The sequence below is a fragment of the Eucyclogobius newberryi genome, unplaced genomic scaffold (assembly GCF_026437365.1).
Source record: "Eucyclogobius newberryi isolate DKJ021-1_F unplaced genomic scaffold, fEucNew1.0.hap1 SCAF_16, whole genome shotgun sequence".
Lineage (NCBI taxonomy): Eukaryota > Metazoa > Chordata > Actinopteri > Gobiiformes > Gobiidae > Eucyclogobius > Eucyclogobius newberryi.
This window is the reverse complement of record NW_027315790.1, coordinates 33,942,683-33,962,579: the sequence shown is the minus strand read 5'-3', so window position 1 is coordinate 33,962,579 and position 19,897 is coordinate 33,942,683. Positions and strand designations below refer to the sequence as shown.

Genomic DNA, 19,897 nt, shown 5'->3' with positions numbered 1-19,897 from the left:
GAAGTTCAGTCGACTCTGGACTTTGTTTCACTGCGAGAAAAGAACATGTGCCACTGACGAGCTTAAAGCAGCAACAAGCAACATTTCACCTTCTACAACGTGTTTTTAAGTCTCGTGGTTGTTAAATATGTATTTTTGGGGCGTTTTAAGTGCCCATCGCTGCCCCCTGCTGTCTCTGGGTGGAAAACCAACTCTTTTATTTAGCCGAGTTAAATGTTTTTGTCTTATTACGATACAGAAAGAAAGTAAAACATGTGGAGCAGCAGCAGGAGCAGCAGCAGGAGCAGGAGCAGGAGCAGCAGGAGCAGCAGGAGCAGCAGCAGCAGGAGCAGCAGGAGCAGCAGGAGCAGCAGGAGCAGGAGGGGCAGCAGGAGCAGGAGCAGGAGCAGCAGGAGCAGCAGGAGCAGCAGGAGCAGCAGGAGCAGCAGGAGGGGCAGCAGCAGGAGCAGCAGCAGGAGCAGCAGGGGCAGCAGGAGCAGCAGGAGCAGCAGGAGCAGCAGGAGCAGGAGGGGCAGCAGCAGGAGCAGCAGGAGCAGCAGCAGCAGGAGCAGCAGCAGCAGGAGCAGCAGGAGCAGCAGGAGCAGCAGGAGCAGCAGGAGCAGGAGGGGCAGCAGCAGCAGGAGCAGCAGGAGCAGCAGCAGCAGGAGCAGCAGCAGCAGCAGGAGCAGCAGGAGCAGGAGGGGCAGGAGGGGCAGCAGCAGCAGGAGCAGCAGGAGCAGGAGGGGCAGGAGGGGCAGCAGGAGCAGCAGCAGCAGCAGGAGCAGCAGGAGCAGGAGGGGCAGGAGGGGCAGCAGCAGCAGAAGCAGCAGGAGCAGCAGCAGCAGCAGGAGCAGCAGGAGCAGCAGGAGCAGGAGGGGCAGGAGGGGCAGCAGCAGCAGAAGCAGCAGGAGCAGCAGCAGCAGCAGCAGGAGCAGCAGGAGCAGCAGCAGGAGCAGCAGGGGCAGCAGGAGCAGCAGGAGCAGCAGGAGCAGCAGGAGCAGGAGGGGCAGCAGCAGGAGCAGCAGGAGCAGCAGCAGCAGGAGCAGCAGCAGCAGGAGCAGCAGGAGCAGCAGGAGCAGCAGGAGCAGCAGGAGCAGGAGGGGCAGCAGCAGCAGGAGCAGCAGGAGCAGCAGCAGCAGGAGCAGCAGCAGCAGCAGGAGCAGCAGGAGCAGGAGGGGCAGGAGGGGCAGCAGGAGCAGCAGCAGCAGGAGCAGCAGCAGCAGCAGGAGCAGCAGGAGCAGGAGGGGCAGGAGGGGCAGCAGCAGCAGAAGCAGCAGGAGCAGCAGCAGCAGCAGGAGCAGCAGGAGCAGCAGGAGCAGGAGGGGCAGGAGGGGCAGCAGCAGGAGCAGCAGGAGCAGCAGGAGCAGCAGGAGCAGCAGGAGCAGGAGGGGCAGGAGGGGCAGCAGCAGCAGAAGCAGCAGGAGCAGCAGCAGCAGCAGCAGGAGCAGCAGGAGCAGCAGGAGCAGGAGGGGCAGGAGGGGCAGCAGCAGCAGGAGCAGCAGGAGCAGCAGGGGCAGCAGCAGGAGCAGCAGGAGCAGCAGCAGCAGGAGCAGCAGCAGCAGGAGCAGCAGGAGCAGCAGCAGGAGCAGGAGCAGCAGGAGCAGCAGGGGCAGCAGGAGCAGCAGGAGGAGCAGCAGGAGCAGCAGGAGCAGCAGCAGGAGCAGGAGCAGGAGCAGCAGGAGCAGCAGGAGCAGCAGGGGCAGCAGGGGCAGGAGGAGCAGGAGGGGCAGCAGGAGCAGGAGGGGCAGCAGGAGCAGCAGGGGCAGCAGGGGCAGCAGGGGCAGCAGGGGCAGCAGGGGCAGCAGGGGCAGGAGGAGCAGGAGGGGCAGCAGGAGCAGCAGGGGCAGCAGGGGCAGCAGGGGCAGCAGGGGCAGCAGGGGCAGCAGGGGCAGCAGGAGCAGGAGGGGCAGCAGCAGCAGAAGCAGCAGGAGCAGCAGCAGCAGGAGCAGCAGGAGCAGCAGGAGCAGGAGGGGCAGGAGGGGCAGCAGCAGCAGGAGCAACAGGAGCAGCAGGGGCAGCAGCAGGAGCAGCAGGAGCAGCAGCAGCAGGAGCAGCAGCAGCAGGAGCAGCAGGAGCAGCAGCAGGAGCAGGAGCAGCAGGAGCAGCAGGGGCAGCAGGAGCAGCAGGAGGAGCAGCAGGAGCAGCAGGAGCAGCAGCAGGAGCAGGAGCAGGAGCAGCAGGAGCAGCAGGAGCAGCAGGGGCAGCAGGGGCAGGAGGAGCAGGAGGGGCAGCAGGAGCAGGAGGGGCAGCAGGAGCAGCAGGGGCAGCAGGGGCAGCAGGGGCAGCAGGGGCAGCAGGGGCAGCAGGGGCAGCAGGGGCAGCAGGGGCAGCAGGGGCAGGAGGAGCAGGAGGGGCAGGAGGGGCAGCAGGAGCAGGAGGGGCAGCAGGGGCAGCAGGGGCAGCAGGGGCAGCAGGGGCAGGAGGAGCAGGAGGGGCAGGAGGGGCAGCAGGGGCAGCAGGGGCAGCAGGGGCAGGAGGAGCAGGAGGGGCAGGAGGGGCAGCAGGGGGCGCCAGAGTGACTTCATCATATCCCACGTTATCTCAGTTTAGCCTTTTGTAGGTCTAAAATTCCAATTTCTTTTTTTGTAAATCATGACATCGCACTAGAAAAGTCCATAACTGTTGCCTAGCAACACTGACAAAACAATGTTTGAAATGATGTTTAAAGGGTTAAAAATGTGTTTGTTGTAAAGTGCAGAGAGTGAAGTCATTGGCTACATGCTTCAGCTCAGGGGCGGAGCCACGTCTGTGATGTCATCATTCACCTCGGTTACAGTAAAACGCCGGTTTATATTTACAACAGAAATGATCCACCAAATAAGGTCAAAATCACAAAATCATAAAAAAACAGCTAAAAAACGATGTGTGAAGTTACTTTTCCGTTGGCGTTTCTTTCTCTGACGCTTCAGCCTGAGGAGGAGGAGCCAACACACACAGGAAGTGACCAGAACCAGACACAGCAGGGCCAGCAGGAGCGCTGAGGACCAATCAGAGACAAGCGACCTCCAGGAGCACAGAGGTCGCTCTGTGACCTCCAGGAGCACAGAGGTCGCTCTGTGACCTCCAGGAGCACAGAGGTCGCTCTGTGACCTCCAGGAGCACAGAGGTCGCTGTAGCACGTGTTTTTAGGACTTTTCCAGTCAAAAACAAACCGTTTTCAGATTTCCTCTCTTTCGTCTTTTTCCCGACGACATCTACAAAGAGAAAGTTGTGAAAGAGATGTGGGCGTGTCCCTCATTGGTCCAGGCGTGTTCCATAGTAGAAAAAGCTTCACTTGTTTCATCTGGTATTTATACTATTCTGTGGTAAGACCCGCCCATTGGGAGGAGCCTCCTGAAGAGGAAAGAGCTGTTTGTTTCAACAGAAACTCCCCCCCTTGATTCATGGCTGTGCCATGGGCTCGCCCGTCTCTCCCATAGTGGCCAACCTGTACATGGAGCACTTTGAGAAGAAGGCACTGTCCTCATTCTCAGGCATAGCCCCAAAACTGTGGCTTCGCTATGTCGATGATACTTTTGTAACAATCAAGAAACAAGAGCTGGAAACCTTCTCTGATCACATCAATGCTGTGGACCCACATATTAGGTTTACAAGAGAAGACGCTAAGGAGAATCGCTTGGCCTTTCTTGATTGTTCTACGATCAGAGGAGAGGACGGGAAACTCCAAATAGAAGTATATATGAAACCTACACACACGGACCAGTATCTGCTCTTTGGCTCCAACCACCCACTACAGCACAAGCTGGGTGTGATCAGAATCTTACAACACAGAGCTCAAGGTGTGCCCACCAGCTCAGAGGGCAAGAAGAAAGAGGAAAAACATGTCCGAAATGCCCTCTCAGCCTGTGGTTACCCCGCTTGGGCTCTCAACAGAGTGAAGAGAACCAAGAAGCAGGACAAAAGGGAAACTGAACAGAGAAGGAAGGGTGTTTCTATCCCTTATGTGTCTGGCCTGTCGGAAAAACTGCAGAGAATTTTTAGACAACACGAAGTCCCTGTTTATTTTAAACCAGGAAACACTTTAAGACAAAAACTGGTTCACCCAAAGGACAAGTTGCCGACTCAAAAACAGAGCAATGTAGTTTATTCGATCCAATGCAGTGAAGAAAGCTGTAAAGAACGTTACATAGGTGAGACCAAACAGCCTCTACACAAGAGGCTCTATCAGCACAGAAGAAATACTAGTTCAGGACCTCAGAGTGCCGTGCATCTCCATCTTGAAGCCTCTAATCACTCGTTTGAAGACGGTGAGGTGAAGGTTTTAAGCAGGAGAAAAGATGGTTTGAAAGAGGAGTCAAGGAAGCTATTTTTGTTAAAAAAGAAAGACCTTCTTTAAACAGAAATGGAGGGCTAAGGTTCAATCTTCCTGTAGTGCACAATGGTATTCTGAACCCCTGGAGAGGTAGAGGACCAGGACCAGGACATGTAGATGTCCTCAGGTCCTCAGGGTGAGCCAGGGTCTCACAAAGACAAAGAGGAGACTAAGAGCCCATTAAAGGTCTGAATAGGCTCAGTAGATACAAAGAGGGTAAGTTTCTGTTGAAACAAACAACTCTTTCCTCTTCAGGAGGCTCCGCCCAATGGGCTGGACTTACCACAGAATAGTATAAATATCTGAGTTCTCCACCTAAATTCTTTTATTGACAATGACTCTTGGATGAAGTCGAAACGTCTAATTTTTCTAACTGAGTCCAGATGAAACAACTGAAGCTTTTTCTACTTTGTGAAAGAGACGAAAGTTTAGGGTCTGACCTGGTCCTGGGGTCACAGGGGTCAAGGGGGTCATGGGGCTGCTGTGTCCAGGGTCAAAGGTCGCTCTGGACTCTGAAACAAACATAATGTATATAAATACATTTAACACACAAAAGGACAAGTTGGTCCAAACCAGGTCTAAACCAAGTCTAAACCAGGACTAAACCAGGTCTAAACCAGGACTAAACCAGGTCTAAACCAGGACTAAACCAGGTCTAAACCAGGACTAAACCAGGTCTAAACCAGGACTAAACCAGGTCTAAACCAGGACTAAACCAGGTCCAAACCAGGACTAAACCAGGTCTAAACCAAGTCTAAACCAGGACTAAACCAGGACTAAACCAGGACTAAACCAAGTCTAAACCAGGACTAAACCAAGTCTAAACCAGGACTAAACCAGGTCTAAACCAAGTCTAAACCAGGACTAAACCAGAACTAAACCAGGACTAAACCAGGCCTAAACCAGGTCTAAACCAGGACTAAACCAGGACTAAACCAGGTCTAAACCAGGTCCACACAGGACTAAACCAGGACTAAACCAGGACTAAACCAGGACTAAACCAGGTCTAAACCAGGTCGAAACCAGGTCTAAACCAGGTCCAGACAGGACTAAACCAGGTCTAAACCAAGTCTAAACCAGGACTAAACCAGGACTAAACCAGGACTAAACCAGGACTAAACCAAGTCTAAACCAGGTCTAAACCAGGACTAAACCAGGACTAAACCAGGACTAAACCAAATCTAAACCAGGTCTAAACCAGGACTAAACCAGGACTAAACCAGGACTAAACCAGGACTAAACCAGGACTAAACCAGGCCTAAACCAGGTCTAAACCAGGACTAAACCAGGACTAAACCAGAACTAAACCAAGTCGAAACCAGGTCTAAACCAGGTCCAGACAGGACTAAACCAGGACTAAACCAAGTCTAAACCAGGTCTAAACCAGGACTAAAGCAGGACTAAACCAGGTCTAAACCAGGTCCACACAGGACTAAACCAGGACTAAACCAGGTCCAGACAGGACTAAACCAGGACTAAACCAGGACTAAACCAGGACTAAACCAGGTCTAAACCAGGTCCAGACAGGACTAAACCAAGTCTAAACCAGGTCTAAACCAGGACTAAACCAGGTCTAAACCAAGTCTAAACCAGGACTAAACCAGGACTAAACCAGGACTAAACCAGGACTAAACCAAGTCTAAACCAGGTCTAAACCAGGACTAAACCAGGACTAAACCAGGACTAAACCAAATCTAAACCAGGTCTAAACCAAGTCTAAACCAGGACTAAACCAGGACTAAACCAGGACTAAACCAGGACTAAACCAGGACTAAACCAGGCCTAAACCAGGTCTAAACCAGGACTAAACCAGGTCCAAACCAGGACTAAACCAGGTCTAAACCAAGTCTAAACCAGGACTAAACCAGGTCTAAACCAGGACTAAACCAGGTCCAAACCAGGACTAAACCAGGTCTAAACCAAGTCTAAACCAGGACTAAACCAGGACTAAACCAGGACTAAACCAAGTCTAAACCAGGTCTAAACCAGGACTAAACCAGGTCTAAACCAAGTCTAAACCAGGACTAAACCAGGACTAAACCAGGACTAAACCAGGACTAAACCAGGCCTAAACCAGGTCTAAACCAGGACTAAACCAGGACTAAACCAGGACTAAACCAGGACTAAACCAGGACTAAACCAGGCCTAAACCAGGTCTAAACCAGGACTAAACCAGGACTAAACCAGAACTAAACCAGGTCGAAACCAGGTCTAAACCAGGTCCAGACAGGACTAAACCAGGACTAAACCAGGTCCAGACAGGACTAAACCAGGACTAAACCAAGTCTAAACCAGGTCTAAACCAGGACTAAACCAGGTCCACACAGGACTAAACCAGGACTAAACCAGGACTAAACCAGGACTAAACCAGGTCTAAACCAGGTCGAAACCAGGTCTAAACCAGGTCCAGACAGGACTAAACCAGGTCTAAACCAAGTCTAAACCAGGACTAAACCAGGACTAAACCAGGACTAAACCAGGACTAAACCAAGTCTAAACCAGGTCTAAACCAGGACTAAACCAGGACTAAACCAGGACTAAACCAAATCTAAACCAGGTCTAAACCAAGTCTAAACCAGGACTAAACCAGGACTAAACCAGGACTAAACCAGGACTAAACCAGGACTAAACCAGGCCTAAACCAGGTCTAAACCAGGACTAAACCAGGTCTAAACCAGGTCTAAACCAGGACTAAACCAGGTCTAAACCAGGACTAAACCAGGACTAAACCAGGTCTAAACCAGGACTAAACCAGGACTAAACCAGGACTAAACCAGGACTAAACCAGGCCTAAACCAGGTCTAAACCAGGACTAAACCAGGTCGAAACCAGGTCTAAACCAGGTCCAGACAGGACTAAACCAGGACTAAACCAGGTCCAGACAGGACTAAACCAGGACTAAACCAGGACTAAACCAGGTCTAAACCAAGTCTAAACCAGGTCTAAACCAAGTCTAAACCAGGACTAAACCAGGACTAAACCAGGTCTAAACCAAGTCTAAACCAGGACTAAACCAGGACTAAACCAGGACTAAACCAGGACTAAACCAGGACTAAACCAGGTCTAAACCAGGTCTAAACCAGGACTAAACCAGGACTAAACCAGGACTAAACCAAATCTAAACCAGGTCTAAACCAAGTCTAAACCAGGACTAAACCAGGACTAAACCAGGACTAAACCAGGACTAAACCAGGACTAAACCAGGCCTAAACCAGGTCTAAACCAGGACTAAACCAGGACTAAACCAGAACTAAACCAGGTCTAAACCAGGACTAAACCAAGTCTAAACCAAGTCTAAACCAGGACTAAACCAGGACTAAACCAGGACTAAACCAGGACTAAACCAAGTCTAAACCAGGTCTAAACCAGGACTAAACCAGGACTAAACCAGAACTAAACCAGGTCTAAACCAGGTCCACACAGGACTAAACCAGGACTAAACCAGGACTAAACCAGGACTAAACCAGGTCTAAACCAGGTCGAAACCAGGTCTAAACCAGGTCCAGACAGGACTAAACCAGGTCTAAACCAAGTCTAAACCAGGACTAAACCAGGACTAAACCAGGACTAAACCAGGACTAAACCAAGTCTAAACCAGGTCTAAACCAGGACTAAACCAGGACTAAACCAGGACTAAACCAAATCTAAACCAGGTCTAAACCAGGACTAAACCAGGACTAAACCAGGACTAAACCAGGACTAAACCAGGACTAAACCAGGACTAAACCAGAACTAAACCAGGTCGAAACCAGGTCTAAACCAGGTCCAGACAGGACTAAACCAGGACTAAACCAAGTCTAAACCAGGTCTAAACCAGGACTAAAGCAGGACTAAACCAGGTCTAAACCAGGTCCACACAGGACTAAACCAGGACTAAACCAGGTCCAGACAGGACTAAACCAGGACTAAACCAGGACTAAACCAGGACTAAACCAGGTCTAAACCAGGTCCAGACAGGACTAAACCAAGTCTAAACCAGGTCTAAACCAGGACTAAACCAGGTCTAAACCAAGTCTAAACCAGGACTAAACCAGGACTAAACCAGGACTAAACCAGGACTAAACCAAGTCTAAACCAGGTCTAAACCAGGACTAAACCAGGACTAAACCAGGACTAAACCAAATCTAAACCAGGTCTAAACCAAGTCTAAACCAGGACTAAACCAGGACTAAACCAGGACTAAACCAGGACTAAACCAGGACTAAACCAGGCCTAAACCAGGTCTAAACCAGGACTAAACCAGGACTAAACCAGGACTAAACCAGGACTAAACCAGGTCTAAACCAGGTCTAAACCAGGACTAAACCAGGACTAAACCAGGTCTAAACCAGGTCTAAACCAGGACTAAACCAGGACTAAACCAGGTCTAAACCAGGTCTAAACCAGGACTAAACCAGGTCTAAACCAGGACTAAACCAGGTCTAAACCAGGACTAAACCAGGACTAAACCAGGTCTAAACCAGGACTAAACCAGGTCTAAACCAGGACTAAACCAGGTCTAAACCAGGACTAAACCAGGACTAAACCAGGTCTAAACCAGGTCTAAACCAGGACTAAACCAGGTCTAAACCAGGTCTAAACCAGGACTAAACCAGGTCTAAACCAGGACTAAACCAGGACTAAACCAGGTCTAAACCAGGTCTAAACCAGGACTAAACCAGGTCTAAACCAGGACTAAACCAGGTCTAAACCAGGACTAAACCAGGACTAAACCAGGTCTAAACCAGGTCCAAACCAGGACTAAACCAGGTCTAAACCAGGACTAAACCAGGACTGAACCAGGTCTAAACCAGGACTAAACCAGGACTAAACCAGGTCTAAACCAGGTCTAAACCAGGACTAAACCAGGTCTAAACCAGGACTAAACCAGGTCTAAACCAGGACTAAACCAGGACTAAACCAGGTCTAAACCAGGTCTAAACCAGGACTAAACCAGGTCTAAACCAGGTCTAAACCAGGACTAAACCAGGTCTAAACCAGGCCTAAACCAGGACTAAACCAGGTCTAAACCAGGTCTAAACCAGGTCTAAACCAGGACTAAACCAGGACTAAACCAGGTCTAAACCAGGTCTAAACCAGGTCTAAACCAGGACTAAACCAGGACTAAACCAGGTCTAAACCAGGTCTAAACCAGGACTAAACCAGGTCTAAACCAGGACTAAACCAGGTCTAAACCAGGACTAAACCAGGACTAAACCAGGTCTAAACCAGGTCCAAACCAGGACTAAACCAGGTCTAAACCAGGACTAAACCAGGACTAAACCAGGTCTAAACCAGGTCTAAACCAGGACTAAACCAGGACTAAACCAGGACTAAACCAGGTCTAAACCAGGTCTAAACCAGGACTGAACCAGGACTGAACCAGGACTGAACCAGGTCTAAACCAGGACTAAACCAGGACTGAACCAGGTCTAAACCAGGTCTAAACCAGGTCTAAACCAGGACTGAACCAGGACAGTCACAGTCGCGTTCGTGTCCAGACACTTTTGTCTTGGTCAGTTTCCAAGTGTCCACTCGGGTCTGAATCAGCAGCACTTCCTGTTCCTTTAGTATCGCTCACAAACACACTTCCTGTCGCACTTGACAAAGTTTTAATCTATTTACAGTTTGAACATTTTCATTTTGAGTCCGAAACCACAAACATGACAAGGAAAAGGAAATAAGAATTATATTTCACCAAATGTACAATATCTATAGATAATATTCTGTCTCGGACTCTAAGATGAATCTGAATAATCTGAACACATTGACATTAAAACAAACACAACATTATTAAAACAACATGTCATAAAAAAGTAATGTCAGATTTGCATCTATAATTCCTTTATTTGTAAATGTCTTTATCTAGAAGCGTTAAGTCTCAATTTTTAAAAAAAATATTATTTGGTGAAAAATGTATTCAAAAAGTCTCAATATACAATGGATTTTAATTTCTTTCAATATTTCACACTAAAATAATCCTTAGGTGCTGTAAGTGTGTCATAATAACTAACATCTAATATTCCAAACGATCTCACAGAACTTTCTCACAAACATGACTTTAACATTCAGACTTTGGAGGTGTTTTTTTTACCTGAGGAGTTTTCTGAAGCGGACGAACGAATGATCTGGACGAGCCAAACGATCCAGAAGCTCATCTTTCCTCTGCTGAAGCCTGTGGACGTCTGAGTGACAGCAGCTTCCTCAAAGTCAGAGGAAACGTCTCCTCATCCGACGCTCAGTAGCAACGAGTCATCGGAATGATCATGACACCTAGAATATTATAAATACAGCCGCAAGCGGAGATGATCAGCCCTCGCCACGCCCCTGCCACACTGACACGCCCCGATTTTCCTTTTATTACACCTACAGCTGAATCTGTGACGCTGTCGCGTCTTCTTTCCTTTGCTTTACATATGAAGGGAAAAGACAAAGACAGTCATTTGGAAACTTTCGAAACAAGGTGTGTCCACCAGCTCAGAGGACAAGAGGTGTCCACCAGCTCAGAGGACAAGAGGTGTCCACCAGCTCAGAGGACAAGAGGTGTCCACCAGCTCAGAGGACAAGAGGTGTCCACCAGCTCAGAGGACAAGAGGTGCCCACCAGCTCAGAGGACAAGAGGTGTCCACCAGCTCAGAGGACAAGAGGTGTCCACCAGCTCAGAGGACAAGAGGTGCCCACCAGCTCAGAGGACAAGAGGTGTCCACCAGCTCAGAGGACAAGAGGTGTCCACCAGCTCAGAGGACAAGAGGTGTCCACCAGCTCAGAGGACAAGAGGTGCCCACCAGCTCAGAGGACAAGAGGTGTCCACCAGCTCAGAGGACAAGAGGTGTCCACCAGCTCAGAGGACAAGAGGTGTCCACCAGCTCAGAGGACAAGAGGTGTCCACCAGCTCAGAGGACAAGAGGTGTCCACCAGCTCAGAGGACAAGAGGTGCCCACCAGCTCAGAGGACAAGAGGTGCCCACCAGCTCAGAGGACAAGAGGTGTCCACCAGCTCAGAGGACAAGAGGTGTCCACCAGCTCAGAGGACAAGAGGTGCCCACCAGCTCAGAGGACAAGAGGTGTCCACCAGCTCAGAGGACAAGAGGTGTCCACCAGCTCAGAGGACAAGAGGTGTCCACCAGCTCAGAGGACAAGAGGTGTCCACCAGCTCAGAGGACAAGAGGTGCCCACCAGCTCAGAGGACAAGAGGTGCCCACCAGCTCAGAGGACAAGAAGAAAGAGGAAAAACACGTCCGAAATGCCCTCTCAGCCTGTGGTTACCCCGCTTGGGCTCTCAACAGAGTGAAGAGAACCAAGAAGCAGGACAAAAGGGAAACTGAACAGAGAAGGAAGGGTGTTTCTATCCCTTATGTGTCTGGCCTGTCGGAAAAACTGCAGAGAATTTTTAGACAACACGAAGTCCCTGTTTATTTTAAACCAGGAAACACTTTAAGACAAAAACTGGTTCACCCAAAGGACAAGTTGCCGACTCAAAAACAGAGCAATGTAGTTTATTCGATCCAATGCAGTGAAGAAAGTTGTAAAGAACGGTACATAGGTGAGACCAAACAGCCTCTACACAAGAGGCTCTATCAGCACAGAAGAAATACTAGTTCAGGACCTCAGAGTGCCGTGCATCTCCATCTTGAGGCCTCTAATCACTCGTTTGAAGACGGTGAGGTGAAGGTTTTAAGCAGGAGAAAAGATGGTTTGAAAGAGGAGTCAAGGAAGCTATTTTTGTTAAAAAAGAAAGACCTTCTTTAAACAGAAATGGAGGGCTAAGGTTCAATCTTCCTGTAGTGTACAATGGTATTCTGAACCCCTGGAGAGGTAGAGGACCAGGACCAGGACATGTAGATGTCCTCAGGTCCTCAGGGTGAGCCAGGGTCTCACAAAGACAAAGAGGAGACTAAGAGCCCATTAAAGGGTTGAATAGGCTCGGTAGATACAAAGAGGGTAAGTTTCTGTTGAAACAAACAACTCTTTCCTCTTCAGGAGGCTCCGCCCAATGGGCTGGACTTACCACAGAATAGTATAAATATCAGAGTTCTCCACCTAAATTCTTTTATTGACAATGACTCTTGGATGAAGTCGAAACGTCTAATTTTTCTAACTGAGTCCAGATGAAACAACTGAAGCTTTTTCTACAATGGAACACGCCTGGACCAATGAGGGACACGCCCACACTGAGACAGGAAGTACTGATGCTAACACTGAGCTAGCCACGTGTTGTTTTTGCACTTTCAGGGAATTATACATTTATTATTTGAGAGAAGGTACATAATTTGATTATGAGAAATTCTGACAGAAATATAAATCGGTATGTATATTGGTATATATATTAGTTATATATTGTTTTTTATATTTTTAAACAGCATGTCCCCATAAAAATGACATTGTTGAACTTTTGCCTTGAGGACTTTCAGCAGCTCGTTGAATGCCATCGTTATGGCAACGACTGCAACAATAATCAGTCAAAGATGAGTTTCAGATTTTCACAGATAAAACATTTTATTCATAGATATTCATTACCTTTACTCTGCGTGTATTTGAACATATAGTTGGCATTTAAAAAGCCTCATTGTGACAAATCAACTAATACAACAAGGGTTAATATAAAAGTGACTGTGTTGGAGACTTTGACAGTCAAAGCATTAAAAAAGTCTCTTTATGAGTGAGTGGCATAAACTGATTATGGTTCAATGGTAAATACTGAAATGTTCAAAACACAAAGAAAGAGCTGCTTCAGTCGAATGACAAATACAAACGTCACAACTGCAGCTAAATGTATAAAAAACTGCTCTTACGCTCATATTTATCACAGACACAGACTTTGGGGTCACAAACAAATGAACTCATGACCTTTCTCTTCATAAATAACATGTTTCTGAGTCCAAGTGTTGAGTTGAAGTGTCCTTTATCTCCCCCTGCCATTAGCATAAACGCTGCAGAGTCGCCGCAGCAACAACCGGAAACTGCGATGATCTAAAGTTCACTTCTCACTGCAGGATTTGGTGAAACTAAACAAACATGTCATTGTCAATCTGTTGTGGTCGGCCGTGTGTTTGGCGCGCTATTGTCCAGAAGCTAACGTTGCTAATAAAGTCAAACGCTCATATTCATCCGCACAAAACAGTTCTGCGTGTGGTAATATGTGGTGTGGAGGCTCGAGTTCACGTGTAGACGACGCTTTTCAGACGCCAACACAGCCTAAGTTTTAAGGCTAATGCTAACGCTCCCTTTGAAAATGCATCAGTGCTAGCTCGCGGATTGGTCCCGGCTAATGGAACGCAGGTGTTTGGTTAACAGTGGGAGGGGCTATGGAAGATTACAGACGTGACGATGTAAACCAATAAATATGAAACCGTCACAATTAATAATACAATAATAATACACTTCATTTATAAAATGCTTTCTGAACATTGTTCCAGAGCTTCACGGTCGACGTTCAGGCAGCTTCACCTGCACATTAAAAGTGCTTTTTTTTGTTTTTACTTATCAAAAAATGTAATTGTCATGATATTTTATTATTATCACTCTAGAACCCAGAGCGAAGAACAAAGTTAGATGTTCAATCTTTGTGTTCATGGACCATTCACAACATCAGTAATACAATGTGTGCTGTGTTCAGTGTGCAGTGTTCAGTGTGCAGTGTTCAGTGTGCAGTGTGCAGTGTTCAGTGTGCAGTGTTCAGTGTGCTGTGTTCAGTGTGCTGTGTGCAGTGTTCAGTGTGCAGTGTTCAGTGGGCAGTGTGCAGTGTTCAGTGTGCAGTGTTCAGTGTGCAGTGTGCTGTGTTCAGTGTTCTGTGTGCAGTGTGCTGTGTTCAGTGTGCAGTGTTCAGTGGGCAGTGGGCAGTGTGCAGTGTTCAGTGTGCAGTGTTCAGTGGGCAGTGTGCAGTGTTCAGTGTGCAGTGTTCAGTGTGCAGTGTGCTGTGTTCAGTGTGCTGTGTTCAGTGTGCTGTGTGCAGTGTTCAGTGTGCTGTGTGCAGTGTTCAGTGTGCTGTGTTCAGTGTGCTGTGTGCAGTGTTCAGTGTGCAGTGTGCTGTGTTCAGTGTTCTGTGTTCAGTGTGCTGTGTTCAGTGTGCTGTGTTCAGTGTGCTGTGTGCAGTGTTCTGTGTTCAGTGTGCAGTGTTCTGTGTGCAGTGTTCAGTGTGCAGTGTTCTGTGTTCAGTGTTCAGTGTTCAGTGTGCAGTGTGCAGTGTGCAGTGTTCTGTGTGCAGTGTTCAGTGTGCAGTGTTCAGTGTGCAGTGTTCAGTGTGCTGTGTTCAGTGTGCAGTGTTCAGTGTGCAGTGTTCTGTGTTCAGTGTGCAGTGTTCAGTGTTCAGTGTGCAGTGTTCTGTGTGCAGTGTTCAGTGTGCAGTGTTCTGTGTTCAGTGTTCAGTGTGCAGTGTTCTGTGTGCAGTGTTCAGTGTGCAGTGTTCTGTGTTCAGTGTTCAGTGTGCAGTGTTCAGTGTGCTGTGTGCAGTGTGCAGTGTGCAGTGTTCTGTGTGCAGTGTGCAGTGTTCTGTGTTCAGTGTTCAGTGTGCAGTGTTCTGTGTTCAGTGTGCTGTGTGCAGTGTGCAGTGTGCAGTGTTCAGTGTGCTGTGTTCAGTGTTCAGTGTTCAGTGTGCTGTGTGCAGTGTTCTGTGTTCAGTGTGCAGTGTGCAGTGTTCAGTGTGCTGTGTTCAGTGTGCAGTGTGCTGTGTTCAGTGTGCAGTGTGCAGTGTTCTGTGTGCAGTGTTCAGTGTTCTGCTGTGAGGCGGGACAGGTTGAAGCAGGCACGTTGGTCTTTTCACTTCTTTTAGGTTCCGTTCACAGTGTCCAGTGTCCAGTGTCCAATGTTCAGTGTCCAATGTTCAGTGTCCAGTGTCCAATGTTCAGTGTCCAATGTTCAGTGTTCAGTGTCCAGTGTCCAATGCTCAGTGTCCAGTGTCCAGTGGTCAATGTCCAATGTTCAGTGTCCAGTGTCCAGTGTCCAGTGGTCAATGTCCAATGTTCAGTGTCCAGTGTCCAGTGGTCAATGTCCAGTGTCCAGTGTCCAGTGGTCAATGTCCAATGTTCAGTGTCCAGTGTCCAGTGGTCAATGTCCAGTGTCCAGTGTCCAGTGTCCAATGCTCAGTGTCCAGTGTCCAGTGGTCAATGTCCAATGCTCAGTGTCCAGTGTCCAGTGGTCAATGTCCAATGTTCAGTGTCCAGTGTCCAGTGTCCAGTGGTCAATGTTCAGTGTCCAGTGTCCAGTGTCCAGTGGTCAATGTCCAGTGTCCAGTGTCCAGTGGTCAGTGTTCATCCAGGACCCTTCAGGTGTCTGTGCAGGTCTAAACTACAGGGTTAAAAACACCTGATGGAGACAAGTTTAGACTCCGTGAGACTGGAAGACTTGCATCACATGCGGGTTGTGGTTCGTGCGTCGTTTAATGTCCGCCAACAAGTCGACTCCTCCCCTTGATCCAACATGGGACACAAATCTGGAGAATATATCGAGGGCGGGGTGTGCGTACACTATGAAGCAGTGTTGGTGCCCTTCGTAATCGTAGCAGAACCCGGCCGAGTGTAAGCCCACCACGCTGCACTTGCCGTCGAAGAGCGGCGAGCCGGACGAGCCGTGGAACATGTTGGACGTGTTGTATGTGATCACGAGGTCTGAACACCAGATTTTCCTGATGCCCTTATCCTTCAGATTATTAACAATCACCATTCTCGTGTCGGGGTCGTACGGCTCCAGATGCTGGTTCCCGGCGTTTTCCCTTTCGTTCTTCCCGATGATGAACATAAAATCAATTTTTTTCACGTTGTTACCGGGATGGCCGATGACACAGGCTCCTCCATCGTGCGGTTTGGGCGCAAAATACGGCAGGAGTCCTGGAGGGACTTCTTTGTTTTCACTGTTATTTAGATACAGAACGGCGTAGTCCATTTCCCAGTCCAAGTCTATCACTTCAGTGAAAGTCTCAAAGATCAGAACTGCATCATCTCTGACAGGTTTTTCTTCATAGTTGAACACAGCTCTCACTGGTTCTATCAAGGTTCTGCCATCTTCGGAAAGGGCCTCAAGAAGCAGATGAGCGTTAGTGAGGATGAGGTCACCGACGAGCACGAAGCCTGATCCCTGTCGTATCTCCCCGATAAACAACGCACAGATAGATCCACCCAAACTTATCAACTTCCTCATACGGGACACGTTCTTGAATGTCTCGTGGACTTGATCAAAGTTCACTTTCTGGAGAGCGAGCCCAAAGGAATCGCCTGGAAAGCGTTTTTTCATGAACTTTCTCAGGTCTGGAAACTGGCTCCGCACTATCTCAAGAAGCTCGTCTTTATTTGAACTCTGGTCCAGCAATGTTTTGACACAGTATGCTCTGGTCTTTGGTATCAGACGGGTCTTCACAGCCCTGGCTGGCTCTGAGGTTGTATCTCTGACCCTGGACCAAGGGGCTGCTGGCGTGATGGTATCTCTGACCCGCGTGCTGGTGCTGGACCGAGGGGTTTGTGGCTGGGTGATGGTATCTCTGACCCGCGTGCTGGTGCTGGACCGAGGGGTTTGTGGCTGGGTGATGGTATCTCTGACCCGCGTGCTGGTGCTGGACCGAGGGGTTTGTGGCTGGGTGATGGTATCTCTGACCCGCGAGGCCAATGGTTTCAGTTCCGACGTGATGGTCTTTCTTGGTTGCGTGCGCTCTTTGGTTGGGGCTTCCACCCTGAATGAGGACTGCTTGGCTGGTGCAAAGTCAGTGCGGGTGTAGTCATCGTAATGCAGATTCTGGAAACTGCCTTGTATCTCCCCTATGTGAGTGAACTGGTTGGCATGACGATCCCCTGACAGTACGTAGCCGCCGTGAGGCTGTCGGGAGAACGATGACAATGTCACACCGGGCGACAGAACAAGAAAAACGTTACAAATCCATTTCTCACCTTTGGCGAGTCCCTACTTGGGTCGAGCTCGTTTTCCTCTAAGACGGTTCTCTGTAAAAAAAGAAAGAAAAATAATGATGACAGAACCACGTTTATGCAGGTGTTTATGCACAAGACGCTTATCAACAATTAGCATCTGAAATTCACTTGGAATAATCCGGCATCTTAAACATAGTGAGTGTTCCGTCGTGTTAAGGCTGTTGGTCTTTTCAACGCAGAAGTCTGGAGCGATCCTCCATGTGGCTGATTTAGGGCATAATTTGTACCGTTTGATATGTTTATTTTTAAGATAAATTGTTGTCCGCGGTTACACCTAATGACATCATGAAAAGAAAAACTTCCGCTTTGTGGCCCTTCATTGCCACAAACTCTCCCCTACATGGCGTCGTCGCATACTTAGTCGCACGCTCTCACACAGTGGCGTTGTGGCATGTGTTTGGAGGCGGGGTCACTGTTCAGCCGGTCAGCAGACTTACGGCGGTCATCACTAGAACCACTGGGAGGTCACATGTTCTCAGGCTCTGCTGTAGACTTCCCCTCACTCTGCGGCGCCTAATGTCCAGCCGCTATCACATCCCACATTTACTTAACGCCACGTCCGGACCTGAGGTGTAGACAAAGTGGGCCGAGACTTGTGGTCAATGCGGTCGATCATTGAGAACAGAAAAATCGAATCCAAACTTGTGATTGATCGATATGAGGGGGAAAGATGTGATTGGTCACGGCCCAGCTCATGATAACAAGAGCCTTCTGGTGTGTGAGGTGGAACCACCAGGAGGCGCTAATGTATATGAAATGTGCACAAGACGTTTTACTCACCGATCCGCCCCGTGATCCAGACCACATGTTTAAAGAGGGAGATGTTCACCTGGGCCAGTTGATCTGTGGAGCACATTTCATACATAAGGCGATTCAAAGTGCTTCACACAACAGGAAAAATGCATTCAAATCACAAAGAAATGACAGAAATACAAAAAAACTGAAAAAAGTTTAAGAAATAAAATCCTTTCAGTCATAAACACAGCTAAACAAAACTGTTTTATCTTAGATTTGAACATTGTCGGAGTAGAACCTGTCTCATGTTTAGTCCTGACTCTGGCACCAGCAGGAGGCCGCTCCATGTTTAGTCCTGACTCTGGCACCAGCAGGAGGCCGGTCCATGTTTAGTCCTGACTCTGGCACCAGCAGGAGGCCGGTCCATGTTTAGTCCTGACTCTGGCACCAGCAGGAGGCCGGTCCATGTTTAGTCCTGACTCTGGCACCAGCAGGAGGCCGCTCCATGTTTAGTCCTGACGCTGGCACCAGCAGGAGGCCGGTCCATGTTTAGTCCTGACTCTGGCACCAGCAGGAGGCCGGTCCATGTTTAGTCCTGACTCTGGCACCAGCAGGAGGCCGCTCCATGTTTAGTCCTGACTCTGGCACCAGCAGGAGGCCGGTCCATGTTTAGTCCTGACTCTGCACCAGCAGGAGGCCGGTCCATGTTTAGTCCTGACTCTGGCACCAGCAGGAGGCCGGTCCATGTTTAGTCCTGACTCTGGCACCAGCAGGAGGCCGGTCCATGTTTAGTCCTGACTCTGGCACCAGCAGGAGGCCGCTCCATGTTTAGTCCTGACTTTGGCACCAGCAGGAGGCCGGTCCATGTTTAGTCCTGACTTAGTCCTGACGGACATGTCCAAGATGTACTTTGGTGCTAGGTCATGGAGAGACTTGTACTCTGCTGTGGGTGGGGCCTCTCTGCTGTGGGTGGGGCCTCTCTGTTGTGGGTGGGGGCTCTCTGCTGTGGGTGGGGCCTCTCTGCTATGGGTGGGGCCTCTCTGCTGTGGGTGGGGCCTCTCTGTTGTGGGTGGGGGCTCTCTGCTGTGGGTGGGGCCTCTCTGCTGTGGGTGGGGCCTCTCTGCTGTGGGTGGGGGCTCTCTGCTGTGGGTGGGGCCTCTCTGCTGTGGGTGGGGCCTCTCTGCTGTGGGTGGGGGCTCTCTGCTGTGGGTGGGGCCTCTCTGCTGTGGGTGGGGCCTCTCTGCTGTGGGTGGGGCCTCTCTGCTGTGGGTGGGGGCTCTCTGCTGTGGGTGGGGCCTCTCTGCTGTGGGTGGGGCCTCTCTGCTGTGGGTGGGGGCTCTCTGCTGTGGGTGGGGCCTCTCTGCTGTGGGTGGGGCCTCTCTGCTGTGGGTGGGGGCTCTCTGCTGTGGGTGGGGGCTCGCTGCTGTGGGTGGGGCCTCTCTGCTGTGGGTGGGGCCTCTCTGCTGTGGGTGGGGGCTCTCTGCTGTGGGTGGGGGCTCTCTGCTGTGGGTGGGGGCTCGCTGCTGTGGGTGGGGCCTCTCTGCTGTGGGTGGGGCCTCTCTGCTGTGGGTGGGGGCTCTCTGCTGTGGGTGGGGGCTCTCTGCTGTGGGTGGGGGCTCGCTGCTGTGGGTGGGGCCTCTCTGCTGTGGGTGGGGCCTCTCTGCTGTGGGTGGGGCCTCTCTGCTGTGGGTGGGGGCTCTCTGCTGTGGGTGGGGCCTCTCAAATTCTGAGTAAAACTGAAGGTTTCAAAGACAGCATCAAGCTCTTTAGTGTTTCTGTCACAGATATTATCCACATGAACATTAAAATCACCTGTAATGACCAAACCATCCAAACAAATAAAAGAAGTTAGTGGTACTGAACAGCCCTGTTTTGACTAATTTTACTGCACCACACAGTTCTAATGGATTGAGTCTTGAGTAATTGGAATGAAAAATGGTTGTTAACCACTGGAACAACCAACACAAGGAAAAACAATATGA

The 19,897-nt window shown here is 49.7% G+C and overlaps 1 protein-coding gene across 1 annotated transcript; it reads right to left on the bottom strand.

Annotated features, from left to right (window-relative positions):
• Positions 1–12,792: 12,792 nt before the first annotated feature.
• LOC140361547 (serine protease FAM111A-like) lies at positions 12,793–17,796 on the bottom strand. The gene is made up of 3 exons (XM_072447259.1): positions 17,746–17,796; positions 17,142–17,192; positions 12,793–17,070 (listed from the first exon to the last, which is right to left on the bottom strand). The coding sequence occupies exons 1-3, from the start codon at positions 17,794–17,796 to the stop codon at positions 15,586–15,588; spliced, it is 1,587 nt and encodes a 528-aa protein (XP_072303360.1). The 3' UTR covers positions 12,793–15,585.
• Positions 17,797–19,897: the final 2,101 nt, after the last annotated feature.

What these genes read in the sequence shown, in the direction of transcription:
- LOC140361547 (XM_072447259.1), bottom strand. Translation starts at nt 17,796, where the DNA reads ATGATCGACCGCATTGACCACAAGTCTCGGCCCACTTTGTCTACACCT. An exon ending in CCACTTTGTCTACACCTCAG is followed by an intron (nt 17,193 to 17,745) that starts GTCCGGACGTGG and finishes CTTTTTTTACAG; the next exon opens with AGAACCGTCTTAGAGGAAAA. An exon ending in CAAGTAGGGACTCGCCAAAG is followed by an intron (nt 17,071 to 17,141) that starts GTGAGAAATGGA and finishes TTCTCCCGACAG; the next exon opens with CCTCACGGCGGCTACGTACT.